At 33.7% G+C, this 26,487-nt stretch overlaps 1 protein-coding gene across 2 annotated transcripts in view; it reads left to right on the top strand.

Annotated features, from left to right (window-relative positions):
* Window positions 1–26,487, top strand: part of GRID1 (glutamate ionotropic receptor delta type subunit 1) — a 1,098,515-nt gene that overhangs the window by 817,400 nt on the left and 254,628 nt on the right. For both annotated transcript variants that reach the window (XM_031956732.1, XM_031956733.1), the window contains exon 6: window positions 15,583–15,753. In XM_031956732.1, coding sequence (XP_031812592.1) covers window positions 15,583–15,753 — 171 coding nt within the window. The remainder of the gene's footprint in view (window positions 1–15,582; window positions 15,754–26,487) is intronic.

Here is a 26,487-nt window from a genome sequence, read left to right as displayed (position 1 = left end):
TCTTCATTGTTTTCTGCAAGTCTTTCCATGTTTTTCTAAGGTCATTGAGCTAATCATTTCTTATAGCACAGTAGTATTCCATCACAATCATATTCTATAAACTTATTCAGCTATTCCTTAATTGATGACTATCCTTGTAATTTCCATTTCTTTGCTATCACAAAAGAGCTGCTATAAACATTTTAGAAGATATAGATTCCTTTCATTTTCTTCCTAATCATATTATCTTAATTGAATTGAGAGAAATATATCATTTAGAATTAGATTTATATAAATGATATATAAATATATCATTTAGAATTTAGATTGTCCTTTTGTACTAGTTAACAACTTGGATATTATGTGAGCTTCTGAAAACAGTCTTTTGAGAAAAGCTTTGACAAGTTGGATCGTGCATAAAGGAGGCCACAAAAAAAAATAACTTGAGTTTTCATATAAGAAAGATTTTGAGGATTCTAGGGCTGTGTCTCTAGCAAGCCAATGTGGAGACAACACATTGAAAGACATGATCAACTTGATCAATATTCAACATTTGTCAACATGATTAATATTCAACTAACTGTCAGATGACAGAAGAATTAAAGTGTTATTTCTTAGTCCTACTGAAGAATAAGGATTACCAGGAGGAAGGTGGTAAAAGGACAGAGAGAAGACAGTTATGGAAACAAACATAAACAACCAAACCAACTCCTTAATACTTAGAGCTGTCTTCAAATGAAATGAATTGCCTTTTGTCCTTGGGGATTTTCAGTTACTGGTAGTCTTCAAGAATGTGCTGAATGGAATCTTGTTTGGTAGGTGTCTTGGAAAGGATTCTTGAGCTGGTTAAAGTTGGATCTATACTATGACTGAAATCCTTTTTAGCTTTGAGATTCAGTACCAAGCCTAGTATTTTAGTGATTATTCCCAGTAGACAGAGGAAAAGATGCAGGTCACATATAGAAGGGAAGATATTTATCAGTTTTTCCACATTAGATAATTAATATTAATAGGACCCTTTCCTGTTCTTTGTCTCTTATGATCTAATTTAAATGAAAGGGTTATAAAGGGTTAATATTCACTATGCAAACTTTCTGATTCGTATTTATGAACCCTGTCACTCTAGGCCTCTTGGTTATTCAGTTTCATCTTCAGATTTTCCTTGGGAAAAATTTCCAGTAACATCTTAAGTCTTTAAATTATAAATGCAATTAAAAATCATAATTTCCTGTCATTTCCTCTAGGGATAAAAAAGATGAGGTGTTAATGGAAGATGCAATACTCTCATTTTGCAAGTAGAGGAGAGAGTTGAGCATAAATGCAAGTAGATTTGAATCTCCCCAAGAGCCAAACAACTTGCTATTGCAAAGAAAATAATTAAAGTGGTTTGTAATAAGCACTATGAAGGATCAATCCTGATTATATTTATTTTTTTTCTCTATGAATAACTGCCTAGAGAACAAGTCTCAATTTAATAATAATAATCTAAAATTTATATAGTTTTCCAGTTTGCAAAGCACTTTTGTAGCTCTAGTGGGTGGCTCTTCTGTGGGTGGTATTCAATTATTTTCTCCCCTCTTCTTTTCTGGAGGGGGTGAAACTAAATTGAAGGTGATACCCAGGCATCACCTAGGTACACCCTGCCTTCTTTCCCTTGTCATATCAGTAGCTAAAATTTTAATCAATAATACCCTGTTTTTAATGCTAGGTATAACATACTGGTTCTCAGGTCCACATGACCCCCCTTTCTGCTGTTTTGTTGAATTCATAATGGTTTATAATATAATCACAATAACTCAGGATTGTTGAGTTAGTAATTAACTCATTCCCATTAGGATTATGGAATCCTGTTAGGAAAATCTGTAATTTCAGACAGAGATCTGACTCTCTATAGTAATTTAAATTTTATGGATTTTCCAATAGCTCCTTTAAAAATAATTTGAGAAAAAATTAGGGGTACCAGAAGTTCTAACATCAAAGAAGTGAGCAGACTTTTCTGCTTTATTTATTATATCTTTTATTAGACAGACACAGGTAGAGGAATTTGGGAAAGAGGAGTTGTTTCAGAAGTTCTTCCATTCCTTAATGAAGCAATTACAATTTGATTTTTCTTGTGCAGCATGATAAATGTAGAAATATATATAGAAGAATTATACGTATTTAACATATTGTATTGCTAACTCTCTAGGGGAGAGGATAGTGTAAGGGAGGGAGAAAAAAATTAGAACACAAGGTTTTGCAAGGGTGAATGTCAAAAACTATCTTTGCATAATTTTGATAATAAAAATTATTTTTATTTAATATTATTAATTAATTAATATAATTAATTAAATAATATTTCTATTATTTAAAGGAAAAAAAGAAAAAAAATGACACAATTACAACTAACAGCTTTAGTCTAAATTTTCTATTCTAAGACATTCACAGTATCACTATGGTCAAATAAGCATACATTAAGTACCTACTTTGTACCAGGCCCTGTGGTAAACACCAGGGATTTAAGTTGCCCAAGAGGAACTCACAATCTCATGGAGTACAATATACAAATAACTATGTACAAATAAAATATGATTGATGTGAATAGAGATAGTCTCAGAGAGATGGCACCAGCATTAAGGAGGACCAAGAAAAGCTTTTTGTAGAAGATGGAATTTTAGTTGAGACTTAAAAGAAAATAGGAGGTAGAGATGAAGAGGGAGAACATTCAAGATATGGCAGACCAATCAGTTAAAATCCTTTGTCAGGTGATAGACTATGTGTTTTATTGTAACTTTATTTATTTTATTTTTAAATTATGAAATAAAACAAAACATCTTTATAACATAGTAAAATAGAAAAAAGATGCTTGCACGTGAAACTGCAAATCTATTGTGTACAAGTTGCTCCTCCTTTTAAATATATAATAAAATTATCATGTACCTTTCTTTCTTCCCACTCTAGAGATGGTTGTCATCAAATACAAATACATACACACACATATATACAGAATCATTCTTTGCAATTTATTTATTTGTTAGTTTGTTCTCAGGATGTGGAAAGTGTCTTCCTTCATAAGTCATTTGTGGTTAATTCGGTAATTTATAATAGTCAAGATGACTAGTCACTCAAAGTTCACATACACAAATTGTTCAGCCATTCCTTAATTGATGGGCATCACTACAATTTCCAGTTCTTTGCCACCACAAAGAGAGCTGCTATAAATATTTTAGAATATATGCTATTTTTTCCTAATCATCTTTGGAAATAGACTCAGTAGAGATATTTCTGTGTAAAAGAGTATAAAGATGGAATATAAAGATGTATAAAGTATAAAGAGTATAAAAATGTAGTATCTTGTTTGAGAAATATCAACAAACTACTATCACTGGATTATAGAATATATGAAAATAGTAAGGTATAAAGAGAATAGAAAGGTTGGAGGGAGCTAAGTTATTAATGACTCTTTTTTTTTCCTGTCATAGCTTTCATTTTCTTCTTTTGTTGATGACCCTATGATATTAATTCTTTCTAGACTCACTCACCAAGTCTTGACGAGGGTTAAGGACCATATCCCTCCCACTGCTGCTGCTCCTCAGCTCATATAGTCTTTTCCTTCTTCCTGTCTCTTTAAAAATATCTAAGCCTGAGTCAAATCCATCTTAAGGCTCCAAGATCAAGATCAGGACTGTCATAATGCTTGTTCCTCTGCTCTACAAATCTCAGGATGTCAGTCATCTCTCCAATTTCTGTTCAGTTATTTCACTGGACTCTCAGAGCTGTGTCTCCTGTGGACCAATCTGGCTAAGTATGAAGAGATTCAGCACTAAAGGATAATCTACAGAATAACAGATTTGAGAGGAAGGACACAGTAACTAAGCAAACCATCTCTTAAAAATAGATAGATATGATACAATTGAGTGAGCCTCAGTGAAATCACATATCATTGAAATCTTGTCATCCTAATGCTAAGCAATATGAAATATTTATCTGGGAGGTTATGATATCCCATCCAATAAAAAAGTCTTTTGGGAAAATAGTGCTTGCCAGGAGGAAGGATGATATATGATGGCCATAATCAACACTAAAATATATTGATTAAGACACCACTGTATCCCCAAAACTATGTTAGATACTGGGGAAACAAGACAAGAGAAAAATGTCCTACCCTCAAGCAACTTATTCTCCCAAATTCTATCCCAGATCTATATCTAGGAACCTGAATTCCTTTAGGGAACATTAATGAGCACTTGGTTAAATCAATCACTGAATGTGATTCAATCAGTAATTCCTTTTTAAATAGACATTATAGGATGGGAGAGTGATCTTAATAACTATTAACATTCCTTTCAAATTCTAAAATTCTATTTTTTCCCCATAGTCTAAAGTAAATATATTTGTCCTGGTGGGGGCCCAAAAACGATGACAGACTCTTGTTTTCTCTATTATTTCAAAGAATGTTTGACTTCCCAGCAGGAGATTGGTTGCTTCTGTGTTGAACATAGAGATATATTATTTGTAGGAATTTCCATCTTTTTTTATGCTCATCCTCTGCCCTAAGTCCTGACTCTAGTTATTGAGCTTCTGAGAATGTTCTGTACTTTGTCTGAGTTCCAAATAACTGTATCAGCTATTTTAAGACTGTCCTTTTAGTTATTTAAGTAGTTTCCTGACAGCCAGGACAGAGAAAATTGTGCATTTTCTATCAAAAAATATTTGAAGATTATCACATAAGAATAAGTAGTAATAAGCTTAGTAGATCTCTAACTGGAGGTATAGTGGGGAATGTTGAATGTGCTTTTGACCTTGCTTGACTATCCTGAGCATTTTTAAAAAGCACCTAATTAATGGCAACAGATTTGGGACTATTATTGAACTTACATATACTTATTTGATGAATAGAATTAAAAAGAGAAAGGAAAAGAGGGAGAATGCAAAAAATCATGGCAGAAATAAAATAAGATATGAAGAAAACCGAAGAGAGATAAAAATGAAGAGAAGATAGGAGAAAGAAAAAAAAAAAAGAAAAGAAGACTCCTTTCAAATCAGGTCATTTTTTTTAAATCACAGAAAAAACTAGCTATACCACATAGTTAATTAAAAAAAACTGACCAGAGCTTCCTTTGGATAATTAATTAATCAAGACTTTCACCCTCAGCAGTGAGATGGAAGGAATGGCAATAAAGTTGAAGTGACATGTATGTTCTAATTCAGACCAATTATCTCAAATTGTAGACTATACAGCTAACCCATCAATCAACCAACAAACATCTATTAAAATACCTAGTATTTTTCAAGGAATAATACTAAGGTCTAGGGATATAAGGACAAAAGCAAAAAAAAAAAAAAAAAAAAAAAAAGGAAGACAAAATAATGGTTGACCTCTGCTAGTTTACATTGAGGGAGATCACATAGGTCTACAGAATATACGCAGAATAAAACAAGTACATCCAAGATAGTCTTAGAGGGAAGAGCATCAGAGAGAAGAGAGTCCACAGGAAACATGCTAGGAGACCCTTGAGGTGAGCTTTGAAGAAAACCATGAATTGCAAGAAGGGGGAGGAGGAGGGAAGGCATTCTAGAATTTGGGGACAGCCAATGAGAAGGCATAGATATGGGCAATGTAGTGTCATGTGGGAAAAAAAAAAAAACAACTAGTGGGCAAATGTGTATGAACCTCAGAATATATAGAAGACAATAATATTTATGAAAGTTAGGAAATAATAGATTATAAAAATCTGCAAATGTCCATCAACAGAATGGATTTCTGATTCTAAAGGTAATAGAGAGCCAGTTGTGTTAATGAGGAGTGTAATACAACCAGTAGTATCCTTGAAAAAAAAAAATTAGTTGGCGAGGTAGGGGATGAAGTAGAGGGAAGAATGAAATGATCTGGGAAAACTAGTTAGAAGGCTATTATTGTCTAAGTGAAAGGTGTTGATAGACTTAGCTCTGGAAGTGATCTTAGAGGTTAATCCCACATACTCATTTTGCAGATGAAGAAACTATGGCTCAAATAGGTTCAATGAAGTGCCCAAAGTCACATGACTAACAAGTGGCAGAGTGGGAAAGTCAAAATCAGATCCTTTGACTCCAAAACAGCATTCTACCAATTGTAGCACATTTCCTGAGGATGGACTCATTGTTGTATTTATACTGATAAGTTAATTAGACAGAAAGATAATAAATCACCTATCACTTCACCACTGCATCCCTCCCTACCCACCCCTGCCCCAGCCCTCATCATTTGAAAGTTCTCTTCAGTCTCAGAAAATAAATACAACCCAGCAAACTGGCCCTCCTAAAAGTAGCTCAAATCCTGGAACAGGAATAGAGGACAAGGTTTTGTCTGCCAAGGCCTGGCCCCTGATGGCCAGTTGCCATTACAATTTCATTTCTGACCTACAGTCTATTGTTTTAATGGGCCAGAGATGGGCCTTTTCATGTTAATGGACTGTTAATATGAAGAGCCTTAGGAATAATGTGACAGCCCTGGCTGCACAATGGGCAAAAACGAGTCCATGTCATTTACTCAAATAAAGGAAACAATATTACTTTTCAACAAATGGCCCATTTTACTTAATTATAGGACCATTGCTGAGTGGCGTGTTATCCTGGACTACATGCTGCATGCTGTTCTTCCTTTTCCCTGGGAGGAGAAGCAGGAACTAAATGCAAACATTGAGGGTCAATTTCATTTTGGCTTCCTTGGAGTAAGGAGGGGCTTTTCAGCTAGCTGGTGTTTCTATCAGGAGGCAGAATCTGCTCTACTTTGAGGTGTCCTCCCATAGCTAGGAATAGAGTTGGAGCTGGATCATTATAAGTATCATACACATAGCAGTTTCAGACTTTAAAAGATCACAATGATTCTATTATAATTATTATGTTGATATTACTATGTGTGTATATATATATGTATACATGTATATATATATCCTTATTATATTTTACAGGCTAAGAAAATGAGGAGCCCAAAACACAAATAAATTAAGCATGGCTACATACCCAGTAAGATAAAAATGAGAACTATGATTTTGAACCTAAATCCCATAATTCCAATTTGTGCCACTTAAAAAGGCTTGAGAGACATAATTTCTGGGTAATTTTATCATTTTATTAATAATGCCAGCATGTTCATTAATAAAAAAAGATGGTCATTTGGCCATCTCTGTTAGACCAAAGGCCCATTGTGGTGGATTCTCATAGTTCCTATGCTCTTAAAAGAGAATTTATTCCTGAGTATGGTAATGAATTCCGATTGACTAACAATTAATGAAAAAAAAATGAACATTATGATGAGAGGCTGGGCTATATTATATTTAAGAATTGTGGGATAAATGATTTGTTTCACTCAAACCTTGATCAAAAAGACATCAATTTTTATATAACCTGTCTGACAAAAGAAAGAAATCAACAGTTCCCCAGAACTGTCTGAGCAAATACAATGAACAGGAATTCACCCATTAGCCCAAACTTACAATTTCTTTTATTGTCTAATTAAATTTTGAATTGGGTAAATTACTGTCTAAGATTTCCTACACTGGTTGATTTCTGGATGAGGAAGTAGAAAAAAAGGAAAAACCTTGGGCCTAATTCAATAATTAGTTATTAATGCCAGAGATATAATATTTTCTCGCAAAGTCTAACAACCTTTTCCACCATATCAACAAGTTTCTTCTTGGATGTACAAATAATGACCTGTGTTTTCATAGCTCCATGGGAAATTCACAGAGGCTAGCTAGCCAAGCTCCTCATTGAGTAGAAATTTGTCCTACAACAATCTGCTCTGCTATTAGCAGGCCCATGTAGAGAAATTCTGGGGAAAATGACCCTTTCACCTTCCAAGGCAGCCCATTCATTCTATTTGTGATTTCAATTAGTTAGGAATTATTCCCCTTTTTGCACACTATGCCCCAACCTTACATGAACCCTTAACCTGCGTCTTGGCAACTTTGAGCCAATGATCTGATTTGTAACATATAGAATCAAAGAAAACAAGTTCATACATCATTGTCATGCAAATATTTGAAAATATCTTCACCCCTAAGTAAATCTTTTCTACAGCTCAAATATTTTCTATTTCTACAATTTTTGTAAGGCATGGGCCAAAGTTTTCTTGATATCCTTATTATCCTTCTCAACAAAAATTCTATTTCACAAATGATCTGTCCCAGATGTGCTATCCAGAAATGGAAGAAAACTCCATAGTCTTCTGATCATCTCAGAATATTAAAGTGCTATTTGATCCTTTTCTAGACATCACACCACTCTAAATTATTATTCCTAAATTATTTAGTTATTGTAGACATTATTTTCTAGGTTCTGATTTTTTTACACCACTTCAATTCACAGACATCTTACTATGCTGTTTTTTCCCCTTGAACCCTCCAAGAATTCTTCTTATATGTCATTTCTTCCTGCAAAGTAATATTTCATCATGGTTTTTCCAGCCACGTAGATGGGGACTCTCTTTATATATATTCCACTGTTTATTTAGACTTAGTTCAACAAGGATTCATTGAAGTCATCCCCCTGAGCAAGGTATTGTGCTAAACAACAACCTACAAAGTTCAAAATGAAGCTTTCAAGTCTTCCGGGATCTCATCTTAAAATTGATTAAACACCTTAGAACTTTTCAACGTGAATTTCTATAGCCACTTCTTCTCTAATTTATGCTTTAAAAGTTGATTGTTTGAACACAAGCAGATAAATTTACATTTATTTATGCTTTGTTTAATGTTTGACTTAACTTTTTAACCTGACAAAATTCTGTGTAATCTTTATATTTGATTTGTATTTTTATTAAAACTGGTAATAAAAATATTAAAAATACACATTCCTGAACAGACTTAAGGGACCCTTCACCAAAGACCTCCCTATTCCAGAATAATATTGGTCTAGTAATTACTATTTTTTTAAAAATTGGGTCATCCAAACAGTTATTCATTTCAACTATAATCCAGCTAACTTTATTGCTCTCCAATTCATAACACTCATTTACTCAACTTCATTTTTACATGTCAATGAGGCCTAATATGATTCCTTTCCAGGGTTCTGATCAAATGAAATTCTCTAACATTATTTATGTATTGGAACCCCTTGTTGGCTTCAACTGAATTTTATATTCCTATCACAGGATTATAGCTTATAAGTTCTTTTGTTTGTTTCATTTTAGTTTTGTGAATATATGTTGAGGGAAGATTTTAACATCCCCAAAGCCACTCTTCCATATAAATTGCCTTTACAATCATTATTTTTTGCTTTTGACATTCATCATTTTTAGAAGGTCCATAAATTTTATTTTTCCAAAGGATAAGCAATTCTAGTATTTCCAAGATGTTTTATAGATTTAAGACTTTGAGAGGAGCCTGAGAAAATAACTTACATAAAGGAATTACCAGACAGGATCTAAGTATAGAGAATGCTATTAATATTTAATTTTTTTTCATGATACCAATAGGTTCAGAAAATTTTGTGGCTTCAAATAAGATCAAACAAAAAATTTTCAAGCTCCTGCCTTTCTCATATGGCTTGGATACCAAGAAAAGGTTCATTGCCTTTGAATATGAATCCATATTTGGCATTCTTAAGTGTCTTTCTGATACAGGAGACCATCCCCTTGGCTATTTACTCAATATGGAAATAGGGAAAGTAAAATTGTAAAATATTTGAAATTTTCTCCTTTACTGGTCCAACTTTCTCCCTCAGGTCTAACAATTGCCATGGTACCTCCTTCCTCATTTTCTTTATTAAAAGTGAAAATCCCTTTATCTTATATCCTTATGTATAGGATCACTATCCCATTTAAGGTACATTGGTACATTAAAGAATTTATAATTAGATTCTAAGAGTTCAAATTTTAACTTTGTTACTTAATAACTATTTTACTCTGAGTGTATAACATATCTGGTCTTCAGGTTGCTCCTTTGTAAAACAAAAAAGGGTTAGACAAGAAGACTTTAAGGATCTCTTTAAGCTCTAAATTATGATATGAGTTTAAAAAATACTAATTGAATAAATATCCTGAATTGTCTACACTAAAATCATCATCATCAATCCCATCACCACCACCGTTATCATCAATAGTTGCAGAATAACCATGATCCTCATCTTGGTCTAGTTTTCCTATATAAAATTTCTAATATAATTTATACAGCCTTCTTCTTCCAGTTCAAATAGAGGTTGTGTTGCAGAGTGGATAGAGAGCTGCCTTTGAAGTCATTAAGAGTAGATTTTCAATTTCTTTCTTGATAAATACTGGTGAGGTAATTGACTAAATCACTAAAACTGTAAGTGATTAAAAACAGTATACAATTCTGAGTTTACAAAATACTGATCAGTATTGGGAGAGGAAGTTCCTCTGAAGGTCCATATACATTGATGAAATCATCTTGGTCAATTCAAAGGATTATTTATCACTACAAAGATAATACAATCACCATAAGGCAAAGGTATCTCTACTCATGCTAAAGCTCTAAAATCTTCAAAGGACTCTTTATTACTTATAGTATACAGTATAGATTATTTGGCATGCAGACCCTTCAATATGGCTCCAATTGATGTATTTTCCTAACTTTTATGTCCTTGATCCTCCATTGTCATCCTGCTTTCTACCTTTATTCCACACAACTCTATTTTCTACTTTCTATGTTAAAGGCAAAGTATTTTAGCAAGGATGCTCTTATTTTCCCTACTTACCTTTCTGTGTTCTTGTAGAGCATCTAGATACTTAATCTCTCTACAATTCAGTTTCCTCATCTATAAAATGAGAATGTTAGGTCTGATTGTCTCTAAAGTCCTTTGAGTCCCCATGTTAAGAGTGAATCCCATCCTTCTTTCTTGTAAGAAACTTTCCCTACTGCCACCTTTAGGAATATTTCCTAAATTCCCTTCCCAACGTCCCTAAAGTCTCTTCTCTTACCCAGAATTTTCCTAGAGCAAATTTTCTGGATTTTTTTTTTTTTTGCCATAGAATCCTTTTCTTCATGCTGTTTCACATTTATTTGACATTATGCTTAATCTCTCTTGTTAGACCACAATTACTAGCGTGTAATATATTAGGATTATTATTAGATTAAAGCTTTCTTCTGAGTGGATGCCCATCAGTTGGAGAATGGCTTAATGTTATGGTATGCGAATATTATGGAATATTATTGTTCTCTTAGAAACCATTAGCAGGATGATTTCACAAAAGCTTGGGAGACTTATATGAACTGATTCTAAATAAAGTGAGTAGAACCAAGAGAACATTGAACACAGCCACAACAAGATTATGTGATGATCAACTCTGATAGACTTGGATTGTTTCTACAATGAGGTGATTCAATCCAGTTCCAATGATCTTGTGATAGAGAGAGCCATCTGCATCCAGAGAGAGGACTATGGGGACTGAATGTTGATCATAGAATAGTATTTTCATCTTTTTGTTGTTGTTTACTTGCTTTTTGTTTCCTTTCTCATTTTTTTTTTCCTTTTGGATCTGATTTTTCTTGTGCATCATGATAAATGTGGAAACATGTAAAAATTAGTACATGTTTAGAAGAATTGTACATGTTTAACATATATTGTATTACTTGCTGTCTGGGGAAAAGTGTGAGGAAAGGGAGGGAGAAAAATTTAGAACACAAGGTTTTGCAAGGTATGTATTTTGAAAAGAAAAAGCTATTATTTAAAAAAAAAATAAAGGTTTCTGCACCTCAGGGTTTATATAATATTTTCCCTGAGTTTTGCACAGGATAGACACCTAATTTAATATTTTTCACATAATAATATTAAACATTGAAATGAATTCCTGGGTTTGGGATCTACTACATTCCTTCTTTTTCTCATTTAAGACCACCTTTCTTATTTCCCTTAATGCTAGAAGCTTCTTCCTATTGAGCATCTCCAATTAATCTTGTCAGTATCTTGTTTTCCTAGAGACATTTGTGTGTTGTATCCCCTTGCTTCTTAAAAGCAAAGCCTATCTTCTGTATTTTTAAAATTTCTAGTGCTTAGCATAGTGCCTGAAACAAAATTAGTGTGGAATATGTTTATTGATTAATCTATACTTCCTCTTTTCCCCACTATTCTTTAATTATTTACTTTTTTAGTTTAAATCTATGCTTTTTTTTTTAATGTAGGGAACTCCCTACATTACTGTTTCAGTTGTTTTTCAGTTATTCTTTATAACTCCATTTGGAACTTTCTTGGCAAAGATACTGCAGTGATTTGTCATTTCCTTCTCTATTTGAGAAACTGAGGCAGACAGGGTGAAGTAGCTTCCCCAGAATCATGGACACATAGTAAGTGTCTAAGTCCAGATTTGAACTCAGGAAGTTGTCTTCCTGATTTTAAGTGGGGTACTTTGTGTACTGTAGTGCCACCTAGCAGCCTTCCATAAAGTCTCCAAGGTCAGGAATTGTTTTTTTTTTTTTCCCTTGATTCTCTAGACCCTGCCAAGGACCTAGTCTTTAATATGTGTTTAATGGATAATCTGAGTTTCACTGAGTTAAATTGACACTAAAGTGACTAAATTAATTAAAATGATTTATTCATTCATACTTTAAAAAATAAACTCAAACAAAACTAGACTTTAAAAATAGTTGAATCAATGATTTCCTTGATATAGAAAATACTTTACATATTCATGTCAAAGTAGACATTTTCATATAATCATAAAATCAGCTCTTGAATGACTTCAGAAATCATTTAATACCAAATACCAAAAAGAAAAAAAAAAGAATCCCTTCAATTACACACATAAGAGATGATCATCCAACCTTCTCTTGAACATCTTCAGTGATGAGAAACTTATAAGGTAGACTTGTTCTAGTCTGGAACCCTAAATTGTTAGCAAGATTTTTGTTAATGATTGAATATTATCATAAATTCCATGTTCACTGTTTTGGAATAAGGCTTGTGATTTCAGTGGTCCATGGATTTTTTGGAAGAAACTCCTTCCACGTAAAGTGAAGATCAGCATTTTTTTCTGCAGTTAATTGTCTTAATGGATTGCTTAATAATATTATATAGCTAATGAAATATGCTTATGCCTATTTTTAAGAGTTATTCTGATGTACACGCATATGTCCATATCTTTGATCCACATTTATGTTTTCTATCTTTACAAGTATGGTAGCACATTTTTTTGTATGCATATTTTTTTATCTGAGCTGTAACCTGGGTCATACATTTACTCTTCTTATTTATAAGAGAGGTATCATAGCACACTGAATGGAGAGCTAGCCGTGGTCTCAGGAAGACTTGTGTTCAAATTTCATCCCTGACCTATATTGGTTTTGTGACTTTGGCAAGTCCTTTAATTTCTAACTGGTTCAGGTTATACTATAAATTGCAGAGAAAGTATGCATCTAAATTTTAGAGAAGGTTCCTTATTGGCTGAATCTCCAATATCAATTATATCACAGATCCAGTAAAACATTCACATATCTCTATGCATACATATGCACATTATCAGCATTACATTAATTTTCAAAATCATCAACCAAAATATTCCTAGAAATTTAAGCTGCCTCACAATGGAAAGCTTTACTTTGAGACATAATGGGCTCCCCATCATTGAAACTCTTAAAATGAAGGCGAGGTGGTTAGTTGTGTGATATGTTATAGAGTTTTTTTCCATTTTTATTCTTTTTTATAGGTAGTTGGATTATATGGCCTTTGCGACCTATGGTTCTGAGAGTCTGTTATTTTGTCAAAATGCTTACCTGTGCAAAGCAATCCTATAAGGCCCTGGAAAAAACAGATAACTAAGTCTAGAACTTATTCTGAAAATTAACAAGTAGAGGAAGATGATTTCCATACAGACTTAGATTTTCCAGTCAATAATGATATATTTACCTTCTGAGTAAAAGTACAAATTACACTTTGAGGTGAATTTCTATATCCCCACAGTTCTTTTCTTATGTTAATAAGAAAATATAATTTTCTTATTCAAGAAAAACAGACATGAACAGAAATAAATTTTCTTTATTTCAGTTTGTTACTGGAAATGGCTTAATTCAGTTTTAGTTGTTTTGTGCAGGTGTTTTGCCTCCCCTCCCTTCTTCTCCTCTTCTTTTCTTTTCTTTCCTCTTCTCTTTCCTCCCTTCTGTTTCCCTCTTCTTTCCTCTCCTTTGCTCTCTTTTCCTCTTCTTAGGTCTTCTTGATTCCAGGTGCTCTATTCATTCCACCACCTAGCTATCTTTAACCATCAATCTTTGGGGTGTGTGTGTGTGTGTGTGTGTGTGTGTGTGTGTGTATGTTTAGATATGTGCAAGGGGAAGGTACCTAAATATTAGCAGAAACTTTGCAATCTAATGGGCAGTCTCAGAGAATATTCTTACCTTTATCCTTAGTCCACTCCTAACCCTCTTACCATAAGACATGGCAGTGGAGACAATTCTGAAAATTATATTTAATTAATAGAAATGTATTTTGTTTCCCTCTCACATCACACCCTATTGGGTAAAAAAGAAAAATAAAATAAAAATATTTCTTATGGAAAATAGGAATAGTCAAAAGCAGAACATATTACCTCCTTTGCCATATCTGAAAAAATCTCCTTCTATACTCTCAGTTCATCACCTCTCCCTTGGGTAGTGGATGATATGTTTCATCATTGGTCCTCTGGCATCATGGATAGTCATTGTGCTGATCACAGTGCTTATAGCTTCAAAATTGTCTTTATAGTGTTGTTATTACATACATTATTCTCTTGCTTCTGATCATTTCATTCTTCATCATTTGAGACATTTCAAAATTAGTCATTTTGTAATATTGATGTGATATTACAAAATATTCTTCTGATTCTGCTCATTACATTCTGCATCATTCCATACACCTCCATTCTTTCCTAGAAATCATCCTTTTTCTTACATGATATGATACCATTCATATTCCACATTTTGTTGCACCATTACCTGATAAATGGGCACTTTGTTTCTAGTTTGGGGCCACCACAAAAGAACTGTTATAAAGATTTTGGTACACATAAGACCATTTCCTCTTTTTTTTTATCTCTTTTGGGTTTAGACTCAGGAATGGTGTCGCCTGATCAAAAGGGTGCATTTCTTAGTAAATTTGTGTATAATTCCAAATTGTTCACCAGTATGTGTGCGTGTATCTGTGTTTGTGTTTGTGTTTGTGTGTGTGTGTTACAATCATAGGTACATCTATATCAGTATGCTTGTTTCAGCCAAAGCTCTTTCTATATTTGCCACTGATTCTTTCCCTTCTTTCCTGATTTAATTGGTGTGATGTGAAATCTCAAAATTGTTCTAATTTGTATTTATCTAATTATTGATGATTTGGAACATTTTTATATGTCTGGAGATGGCCTAGGATTCTTCCCTTGAGAAGTGTCTATTTATATCCTTATGCTATTACCAATTAGGATATAATTATTATTTTTGTAGGTTTAAATCAATCCCTTGTATCATGAAAATGAAAAATGTATCCAAATTTCCTCCCCTGTGAAGTTCTGTCCAGTAAATTGTCTTGGTATCGGAAGAGGGATAAGTGGTTTATGTAGTGAGCAGTAAATGTTATCATGTGACCCAATAGTCCTCCCCAAAATAAATTTGATTAACTTACAGTTGAGAACAAACAAAAACCTGTTGAGATAACATTGGCTTTCTTTCCCAGGAAATCAGTGACCCAGAAATACTGGAACTTGTGCACAGTGCACTGGGAAGAATGACTGTGGTCCGTCAGATCTTCCCATCAGCAAAGGATAATCAGAAGTGCACAAGGAACAACCATCGAATATCCTCATTGCTCTGTGATCCACAGGAAGGCTATCTCCAGATGTTGCAGGTCAGTGACTGGCTCTCAGTCATGTCTTTGTCCCTAGGAATCTCATACAGTAATTCTTGACAACGATGGGGAAAATTCAAGGGCAAAGATGGGCTGATGGAAATATTCTCAAGATAGCACGTTATATTTCAGCTCCAAAAGGCATCATAGTACAATAGATAGAATATCAGGGTTAGAACTAGGGAGACCAGGGGATAAGCCCTGGCTTCATATCTTTTTTTTGATCCTTCCTAATTTGTGAGCCAGGACAAATTCTTTACCCTCTCCAGGAATTAGCTACTATTTTATGACATTAAAGTCTAGCTGCATTCTGTATGGATCTATGGAATTCACCATGAATATGAGATCTTAGATTCTTCCTTCACAGAACTTTCCATTACTGGATCTTTTAGTTTACCATTGCTTACATACTTATTTATTTGAAATAGTTCACTGACTAAAATTGTAAACAGTTTTGATGAATTAAAAAGCATTTGTTAAGCAATTACTTTGTGGCAAATACTTGGCACTAGAAACATGAAGAAAAAAGCAAAGATAATTTCTCACTGCAAGAACCTTATATTGTAATAGGAAAAGACCACACTTATAGGAAAGTGGAAGCCAGGGAAGGGTATTGGCTTCTAAAGTGTTAGCAAGTTGCTTGTTAGAGCCACAAGGGAGCAGATTAATGCAAGCCTCCCAGTAGTATTGGGAATATTGATGTGTTTATGGGTCCCCAAATATGACACTACTTATATATAAAACATTAGCAGGCAATTCTACCAGTCATTAGGAGATCAGAGAATAGAAGTCCAGCATTATCTATTTAAATGTAATATGTTTTTCTCCAATCAGTTTCTCATTTGATACTAGTCATGGTATAGAGCTAATTTGGGATCTCAAAAGCCGTTCCACTTGTAGATAAACTCCGTCAGGTTTTCCCAAGGGGAAATTGGGTTAAGTTTGGTCTGAGAGATGCGTGTTTATCTGTCGATTGAGACGCAGACTTATTAAGTTTGAATGTTAACCTTTGGGGGTTGAGAGGAGCTCACAAAGATTATTTGCTAAGACTGGAGAAACCAAAAATTATAGAGGAAAGAGAAGGGTGGGGAGAATACTCTTGAGACTTTAGATTTCCAAGTCGAGGTCAGTGTTTTGAATGTGATCCAAGTGGCTGTCATGCAATTGGCATTATTCTCTGAATGGCTTAAGCACTGGGGGCAGTTCAGACACTAGTGTGCTAAACAATTAAGGGTTCTATCCAACTGGGACACTACTTACAGATATAATCCATCTGACAGGTGGAGAGAAAGAGACAGAGAGAAATAGAGAGACACAAAGAAACAAAGAGAAAGATGCAAAGAGAGACACAGAGAGACAGATAGATGGAGACAAGATCATAATTTACTTTCAGTTAACTAGGCAGAAAGCTATGTCCCTAATGCTTCTTCTGTGATAAAGAGGTGGGCCCTTATTTATCTTGGTGATCTTTTTTCTATTGGTAAGAATTAAGTTACGGGTGTGTGTGTGTGTGTGTGTGTGTGTGTGTGTATGTGCATGTGTTTCTGTGTCTGTGTGTCTGTGTTTCCTAGATGTGAAGTAAGATATTCAGTTACCTTCTACAATTGGGAAATAGCACGAAAGTTGAGAATTTGGATTCATTCCAACTTCCAATGCTTTTCACTTGTATGACCTTAGTAATTGAATGGATGAATGGAATTAATAAATGAATGAGTGAATGAAATGAATGAATGAATACAAAAGCATTCTTGTGTCGTGCACTATGTTAATTTCTGAGAATCCAATACAAAATAAAAAAAGACACTCTTTATCTTTTTGGCAGAGACAGCACACATACAGGATTGGTAGACATGGTAGATCACTTGATTTAGAAAATAACATGGATAGTTAGGAGGGCCAAATAGATTGATGTACTACAATCCAGGAGCAATGGCAGAGTAGAGAGCATAATTCATGATTCTAGGGCTGGAACAGTGGGAGAAGAGAATGAAGTGAAGTGGGATAATTTTCTGGTAGAACCAAGTTCAGTAAAGGAATGTTTGTGGAAGATATGATCAGGGAAAAGGGATTTTATTGAATTGAGGGGTGGTGGTGTGGTAAGGTAGAGAAGAAAGAACCAATGAAATAGAGAAAAAAGTAATCTTTACTTGATTCTTTCTTCATCTATGAAATGTGCTGTTTGAATTCTGAAGTCTCTTCCAGGTCTCTATGATCAAATGATGTCCCTGTTTAAGTATTACATTGTGGGACTGAAGGTATATTGGATACAGTTAAATATATATCAGGTATTAATTATGACATAATTAAGGAAGGGGGGCGTTGTTGAGGATGCCACAAATCATTATTTGTACCACATTATCAAACACAATGGAGGAGTTAAGGACACTCCAAAACCAAATTAATTTTTGTAGTAATTGTCCTTTTTCTTTTCTTCTTGTCTTTCCTTCTTCCTTTCTTTTCCTTTCCTTTTCTATTTTTCTTTCTTTCTTTCTCTGTTTTTGTCTCTGTTTCAATACATCTTTTCCTTCCTTCCTTTCTTCCCTCTTTCCTTCCTTTCTTCCCTCCCTCCTTCCTTCTTTCTTTCCTTCCTTCCTTCCTTCATGTATTTATGTACAGATCTAGTAAAAGAAAAAAAATGAAAAATTCAGTCTATACAAGTGTTCAGGAGTTAGCAATTACAAGAGGCATTGATGTCATTATAGGAAGCTTAATTTTCATATGGGATAGAAGATAGGACATTGGACTTAGAGCAAGAGGATTTAAGTCCAAAAGTTACTCCTACTATTTATTAGCTCTGTGCCTATGGGCAAATGACCTGATCTCTTGGTGATTCAATTTTTCTACTTATAAAATGGAAAATTAGACCAAATATTCTGTAATGCCCCTTTCAGCTCTAGCTTCTATAACCTTATAGTGATAAGATTATAAGCTGATAGTCTCCAAGGTCATTCTAGCTTCTGTTCCCAAAACACTCCTAATGCAGTCCCCAAGTGAACCCCCGCTTTGAGGACATCACATCACTCAGGAACATGATAAACCATGGTATCGTGAATGGCCATGAGGCAGGATCTATGATGTCAACCTTTTCATCCAAATTAATTTATCCATTCAGAATGAAATTAACAGCAAAGTGCTCATTTTCTCTTGTTGTACTTATAAAATTGAAAACCTTGAGCAATCACCATTAGAGAATTCCTCTAATTGCATTTCTGAACATTGTCCCCACAATCTGATAAATTCTAATATACCAAATTTGCCCTTTAAAAAACCAACTTTGTCGAAATGATCCAACAAAGATAGTAATATATAGCTACCATTTAGATAGTACTTTAATTTCACAAGGATCTTTATATACATTATTGACCTTGAGCCTTAGGGCAGCCCTATGAGATAAGAATGGCAAATATCATTGTTCCCTTTCTTCAGAGAAGATGCCAGGACTCAGAAAGGTTAGGTTACTTGCCCCAAATTATACACTTAAAAAGTCTGAAGATTTTTTTAGAAGTGCTGAACCTGTGATCTCTTTGATTTAGAGATTGTGAATTCCACCTACTCTTTTTTCTCTTTCTTTTTTAATTTTTTTAAAAAAAATTAAACATAATATTGCTCTATGAATCCATGTTGGGAAAGAAAAAATCAACAAAGACATTTTTGAGAGTCATTCAATGCATAAGGAGTGAAATTCTCTCTTCTACTCAGTATCAACAGTGTAGAAACTGTACTGTCTGAATAGTAGAATTCATTGATTTTCAGGTTGATTTTTCCTATTCAAGATCAAGCTCTGCTCAGTTTTGTGGAGAAAACAAACAACTATCCTGACATTGCAATGTATTGACTCTGCAAATCTCTTTGTGGCCAACTTCCTGGTTATGTCTTCTGTCATTAGGCAAAGCAAGAATGTGAATTTGCAGTTCTTAGTTTTCTCATCCCATTGGTTCATATATTTTCATACCTTATTAGATCTCAAATGAACTTTAGAGATCATCTAATCTGACCCTCTCAATTTAAATTGTCTGCTTATTCCCTTATTTTAAACTTAGTATACCACTTGCATTGTTGGCTCCCCCTTTTCCTGACCAAGCATCCTCTTAATGCTTTCTTTTACAGCATTTCTTGTGCACACATCACTGTTATAGATCTACTGTAGATTACTAAAACCAACGAAGTATTTCACCATTGTCCTTTAATTCTCTTATTATACTGATTTTTTTTTCAAGTGTTCCATGATACCCAGTGAAGGAATGGAACATAGAGTAATATGACGTAGTGGAAAAAAATAAACATTCCCATAAAACAAATAATATTTTATGAAATAAAATAGATTATTACACATGAAATTGCAAATCTATGATGTGCAATTTTTCTATTCTTTTAAAATTTATAATAAAGTTATCATATACAGTTCTTTTTTTTTTGCTTTTGTCTTTCTTGCTCTCTGCTCTAGAATTACAACTATTAAATACAAATATATGTGTAAACACATATATGAATTATTTATATTTATGTATGTAAAATCATTCTATACATATGCATATTTACCATTTCTTTCTCTGGATGCAGATAGCATTTTCTTTCATAGGTCTTCTGGAGGTAAGTTGTGTATTTATAATAGTCAAAATGACTTAGTTGCTCAAAGTTGTTCTTAAAACATTATAATTTCTACTGTATACAACATTTTTAGGATTTAAAGAAGTGGGATTTTAATCACTTCTCCAATACGTATGATCTGGGGGCCCATGTCAAAGTCACTTAATACCTCTGGACTTCAGTTACTTATAAAATGATGATACCAACACTGTCTATTGTCCAGAGTCATGGTGAGGATCCATTGCAAGGGTTTTCCAATCTTAAAGTAATAAGTGCACATTGAAAACTATTATTTATAGTTGTGTAGTTTCACCTGGAGACTATTGATGTTAAGGAATCTTGGTATTTATGTCAGAGAACAATACAAGATCATTAGACATACCATACAAATTCCAAATTGTGATCCAGCCCTATTTTTTAAATTCAGTTCAACTAAGAGCCTAGACCTCTGTATATCTTCCATTCTTATACATGGAATATGCACACATACATATGCATATATACATATACTTGTGGATCTTAGTAGGTATGTAAATATATATCTAGGGGAAAAAGGTATGTGAAGTCTGCTCAACATAATAACTCTTTTCTCAAAAAGTTGCAAAATTAGTCATTTTTAAATTGTGTCTGACTCTTTATGACCCCTTTTGAGGTTTTCCTGGCAAAAATATTGAAATGGCTTGCATTTCCTTCTTTAGCTTGTTTTAGAGATGAACAAACTGAGACAAACGTGATTAAATGACTTGCTCAGGGTCACATAAGATATATGTCTAATGCTGTATTGGAACACATGAAGAGAAGTTTTTTTCTGACTTCAAGCCTCGTACTCTTTCTGCTGTGATACCTAACTGTCCCTTGAAAGGTTAGGGAAGTATCAAAGTATTGGTGACCTACGTATTCTCCAATACAAGTAGACTGGTTATCACCAAGCAATTCAGCCTTGTGGGGAAGGACCTTTGCAACATAAAGAGTGATTGATTTAATATGACATCAAAGGAAACTCAGGATAACAAGAGAGAAAAAATGTGTATTATTATTAGTAATAATTTTATAAAAAGCTCAGGACACAGGAGGATGAGACAACATAGATGTGTCTAAAAAGAGAATGAAGAATGTGTAAAACTTGATGGAAAAAACAAAATGTGTTAAATATTATAAGATCAAGGAAACACACTAAGTGTTATTTAAATTCAATATAACTCACAGAATTCATAGAACACCAACAATATATTCCAGAATGGTTCAAAAGAAAAATAAAAGTAAAAATACTTTTAAAATGAATTGATTCAGACCAAAAAACTATAGTTTTTAATAAAGTGACAAATCCAATTAGCAAAGAAAGAAAAAATTGAATACCTGGTGAGGAATCTTTCCAAAGAAGCAAAAGATGTATGTGTGTGAAAATATAACTAATGTGGAATAGAAAAATACTGAAGTGAAGGGAAAATTGCAGAAGAAGGGAAGAGATTAAGAATGTTAAAAGAATACATAAAATCTATATAAGCCACAATGATTGACCTTGAAAACAGGACTTACAGAGATAATTTAAAGTTATAGGTTTCTCAAAGAAACACAAAGTTTATCTTTTTAAAATTAAAAATGAGTGTCAAAATATAGAAAACAATCTAAGAAAATTGGTGAGATTTCATTAGTAAAGAGATCAGTACTAACAGAATTGTAATATTCTATCTTTGTGATTGCATCATTTAAGAAATTTAAGTAACTATTTCATGGGAGACAACTTGTTACTGTTCTGTATTTTTTTTATTTTTTTGCAATTTTCAATTGGAAATAATAATAAAAACATGACTTGTTTCTATGAAATCTTTTTTTGTCTTAGGATTTCTTAAATCTTAATAATTTGATCCAGTTTTTCTCAAATATCATTAGATTAAATTTGTTATAAGAATTGTTCATTATGTTCAGCAAGTCATTGTTTTGGTTAGCTCCTTTCTTCACCCCTCTTTCAAAATTCTTCATCATTCCTGTTAACCTCCCAAATTATAATGTTTCACTTCTGAGGGAAGAACATATTTTTGTTCTTAGCCCCCAGAGGACAATTGCTTTTAGAAAACAGAATAAAATACAAAGCATTCAAAAATTTTCTTTGATTTCTATTCTTTCTCTGTTTTGAATCTTTGTTTTTTGCTTTCTGAACTATTTCCATCACAAACAGTTTGCTGATGTCACATTTAATCCATGGATTCCCAGCATGGTTTTTCAAAATTTGTTTCAGCAATCATGCCAATTTTCCAGCTATTATATCTGTTATCTGACTATGATTTACCTAAGTGTGAACAGTAATTAACAGAATGATGCTGATGATTACAATACTCTAGCTATCTTGCAAGAAACTTCTCATTCCCTGTTTATATGACTTCACTCTTCCTCCACAGCCTTAAAACTACCTGTTCTCTCCACTGCTCCTGAACCTAGTGACCAGCAAATACTTGAACAATTTGTGAACTAATCCAATTTAGAATGCCATTCCCCTTCAAATTTCCTCACAAGCTATTGCCATGGATTATTGTTTTCTTCTTAGTAAAGAAAGTACATTAATTTTTGTTAGCCTCTAGCTATGAGATTTATTGAGAATATCATATATGTTTAGAGTACAATACTCAAGATAAGACATGCAGGTCATGGGTAGTTAATTTTACCATGACAGAATTAATGAAAATCCTTTTGAAGATGAAGTTCTCCAATGTGTTTCTAGTTCCTTCTCCAAAAATGTGACATCCTTTCCTTCCATAGTGACAATTCTAGGTTAGAAGATTCAGGGAAGAGCAAAAACAATAGAGAGGCATGTGTGTGTGTGTGTGTGTGTGTGTGTGTGTGTGTGTGTGTGTGTGTATCTGTGTGTGTTTACAGGAGCATCCTTCCTCCTTTTCTGCTGAGCCTTCTATGAACACTCCATTTACTCCATTAGGACTTTGGTCAGGGATTTTATGTGTTTTAAGTCTACTAAGCATTATCACATTAAAGTAATTAGGTTCCTTGAGTAGAGAAAGTCTTTTTGAACTCAGCTCCTCCTGACTTTGGGGCTGGTGCTCTATTCACTGCACTACCTAGCTGTCCCCTAGAGAAAGTCTTTTTGAAGAAAAGTGTCCAAGGAAGTGATTCCCTTTGACAATGCTTGATATACATCTGCTTGAATATAAGAAAGATGGCCAGGTTTTTAAAAAAATCCCATTCTTATTTCTTGATGATATTGTTTTGAGCTTGTTTGATTCAATCCATAATAAGAACAAATATAAACTTTCCTTATTTCACTCCAATCTTCTAACACTCAGCAGGTGTGTGGGTATCTGTTATGATTCTTACAAGGTGCTAAGTCACTGGAATTGATAGGCACTCCAGAAGATTCACAATTTAGGGTTCAGTCGAGGAGATTCACAAGTCCAGGAGATTCACAAGTCTGGAACCCACAATCCCACTCTTGGAGGAGGAGTCAGTCTTTGAGTCCACACCTCTAAAAGAGAATATAAACAGACAAGCTCACTAGAAGCTCTTGGAGCCTCAGCCAGGAGTCAGTTGGGGAGATTGAGAAGCCAGGAGTTGGAAGATGAGAGGCTGAAGCTGGAAGAGGCAAAGGACTAGCAAAAAGAGCTGTTGGAACCAAGGAGAGAGATAGGCCTCTAAGAAAGCTAACTGGGCTATTTTGGAAGAGACAATAAAGGACTGGACTTTAACTCCTGGCTGCATTTGAGGTGATTATTACACAGAACTGAAACTAAGGCTGCCTCCAGAAGCCCCCCAAGAAATCTGCTCCCAGAGAACAATATATAATTTAGAGAAGAGAACACTACAGGAATCTGGATAGAAGTTTTTGGGAATGCATCAATTATACTTGAAGTTAGAGACACATCACACAAATTCCCCTCATTGTTTCCAGATGTTGCCAAAGGCCTCTCGATAAATAGTAAGATAAAATGATTTATTTCTATGTTGTCAAAATTTATATTAATATCATCCCATAATCTATACCATAATCAGTTCATCTAGGCTTTGAATAAGTTAGGTGGATCCATGGAATCATTATATTAAATTTATCACTTTGATCTGGAATGATAATTAAAATTGTCTTAAAATTGTAAAGAAGTTCCATGAGACCATTTCTTTTCAGTTCCCTTCAGAGTGTTGAGACATTTAAAATTGTCATCGTCAAATTTTTGAACTTTCCTTTCCTTTTGTTCAGTTACAAAATGTTTATCAACTACTACTTGAATTTGTTCCTCTAGTCATTGAATGTGATATTGGGTTTTTTTTTTCCTAAGGAGCTTATGTTAGTTAAATATCATCATGACTTGCTATAGCCAAGTTTTAGAATTTAGAAATAATAGCATAGTATATTCACATTCAAAGCCTAAGATAAGTAATGAAAATGCAGTCCCTTTTAGGTAATATAAAATGCAAGAATAAAACTACTTGTGTTAGTCTTCCAAATAGTGGAAATAGGATTGATGTTGCCATATTTCTTGAGTCTATAGCACTGATATTTGTGAATGGACTTCCACATATAAGTGTGTACATCATACTCACCAGAGGGGTAAGTTAGCAGGGTTGCCTCCCTATATTCTACCCTCAACTTTTATTTGCTCCTTACTTGCCACTATGTACTGTGTGCTCTTTGAGGACATGTGTTTTTGTCTTAACATAAATACCAAGTTTGGTGTGCTCTTTGAGGACATGTGTTTTTGTCTTAACATAAATACCAAGTTTGGGAATGCATTTTTCAAGTAGTTGCATCAGAGCATTGACTTGTCTTCCCTGCTACTCCATTAATTAACATCTTATCTGGCTTTGATGTTATTTCAATATATGGTTTTGTATTCTATAGCACCTTGGACTCTAGGTTTATTATATTTTCTATCCTTAAGATAATTCCCCTCCTCCAGAAAAAAATATATCTCTCAGGCTAATTTTTCTTTATTTTTTTTTACGCTTTATGTAATTTTGATTTCTTTGATGGAAGCTGTCTGTTCATATTCTTTGACCATTTATCATTGGAGAAAACAAAAGTTCTTTATATATTTGAGGTATGAGACCATTACCTGAGAAGCTCTCTGTAAGTCTCTCTCCTCAATTTCCTGCTTTCCTTCTGATTTTGGCTTCATTTGTTTGATTTATACAAAATATTTTAAATTTAATGTAATAGAAATTATCCATTCTATACCTCACTTTGCTATCTCTTGTTTATCCACAGATTATTTGACTATCTATAAATCTGATAATATTCATATTCTTATAATTTTCTTGTAATGCTCTATCTATCATAAAACACCATTCTCTACTGCTCTAAGTATCTTTTTATAAGGGAAACAAATTTGGAGTTCAAGAAAGTGACTTTTTTCAAGGTGATCCATTTCCTCCCCATCTCTAGCCCAGAAGAATATATGGAGGTCTCCAGTTCAGAAGGATCCATATTGTGGACCTTGACTACCCTTCATTTTGAGAAGGAAAATTAATTTGAGCTCACAGTGTCAAATATTTTCTCCTTGATCCTGAGCTATATGATAGTAGAAGGCAAAATCTAAGTCCTTTGCTATTCACACATTGTTTCAATTTCTTATTTCTTTTCTAACTCAAAGTGTGTGTGTGTGTGTGTGTGTGTGTGTGTGTGTGTGTGTGTGCATTGTAACTTTAATAAATTTGCCTTTCTCTCTCTCAAGATGTCTAGGTCCTGAGACTTTCATAATTGGAGTTAATTGTAATTTATCTCTGAGATTGGTTAAACCTAGTAATACCCCCATCTTTTCTTAGTGGAATACATCTCTGATGTCTCCAAAATTATAATTAAAAAGTGATAGATCTTGAGATTAAAATGAAAGCCACTTATTTGAATTTCCTTACTTATAGAAGAGAAACTTGGGAACCTGAGATTTACAAACATAGAATGACTTGGTTAATGTTACATAGGCACTAAAGAAAAAGCGAAATGTTACTTTGATACTAAATCCTACAATTATTTTCCCTATTGTACTACTTTACTTTTTCCTACTCAAGTGTATGCAAGTGTTTTAGATACAAAACTCTTCAAAAAGTCAATGTAGTACAGGGAAGTTCCATACTCCTCTATCTACAAGGTTCATTACCTGATCTCTTCTATTTCCAAGCACCATTTGGCCATATTATTGGCCTTGCTTA

This window comes from Sarcophilus harrisii, chromosome 2 (assembly GCF_902635505.1).
Source record: "Sarcophilus harrisii chromosome 2, mSarHar1.11, whole genome shotgun sequence".
Lineage (NCBI taxonomy): Eukaryota > Metazoa > Chordata > Mammalia > Dasyuromorphia > Dasyuridae > Sarcophilus > Sarcophilus harrisii.
This window is presented reverse-complemented; position numbering and strand designations above follow the sequence as displayed.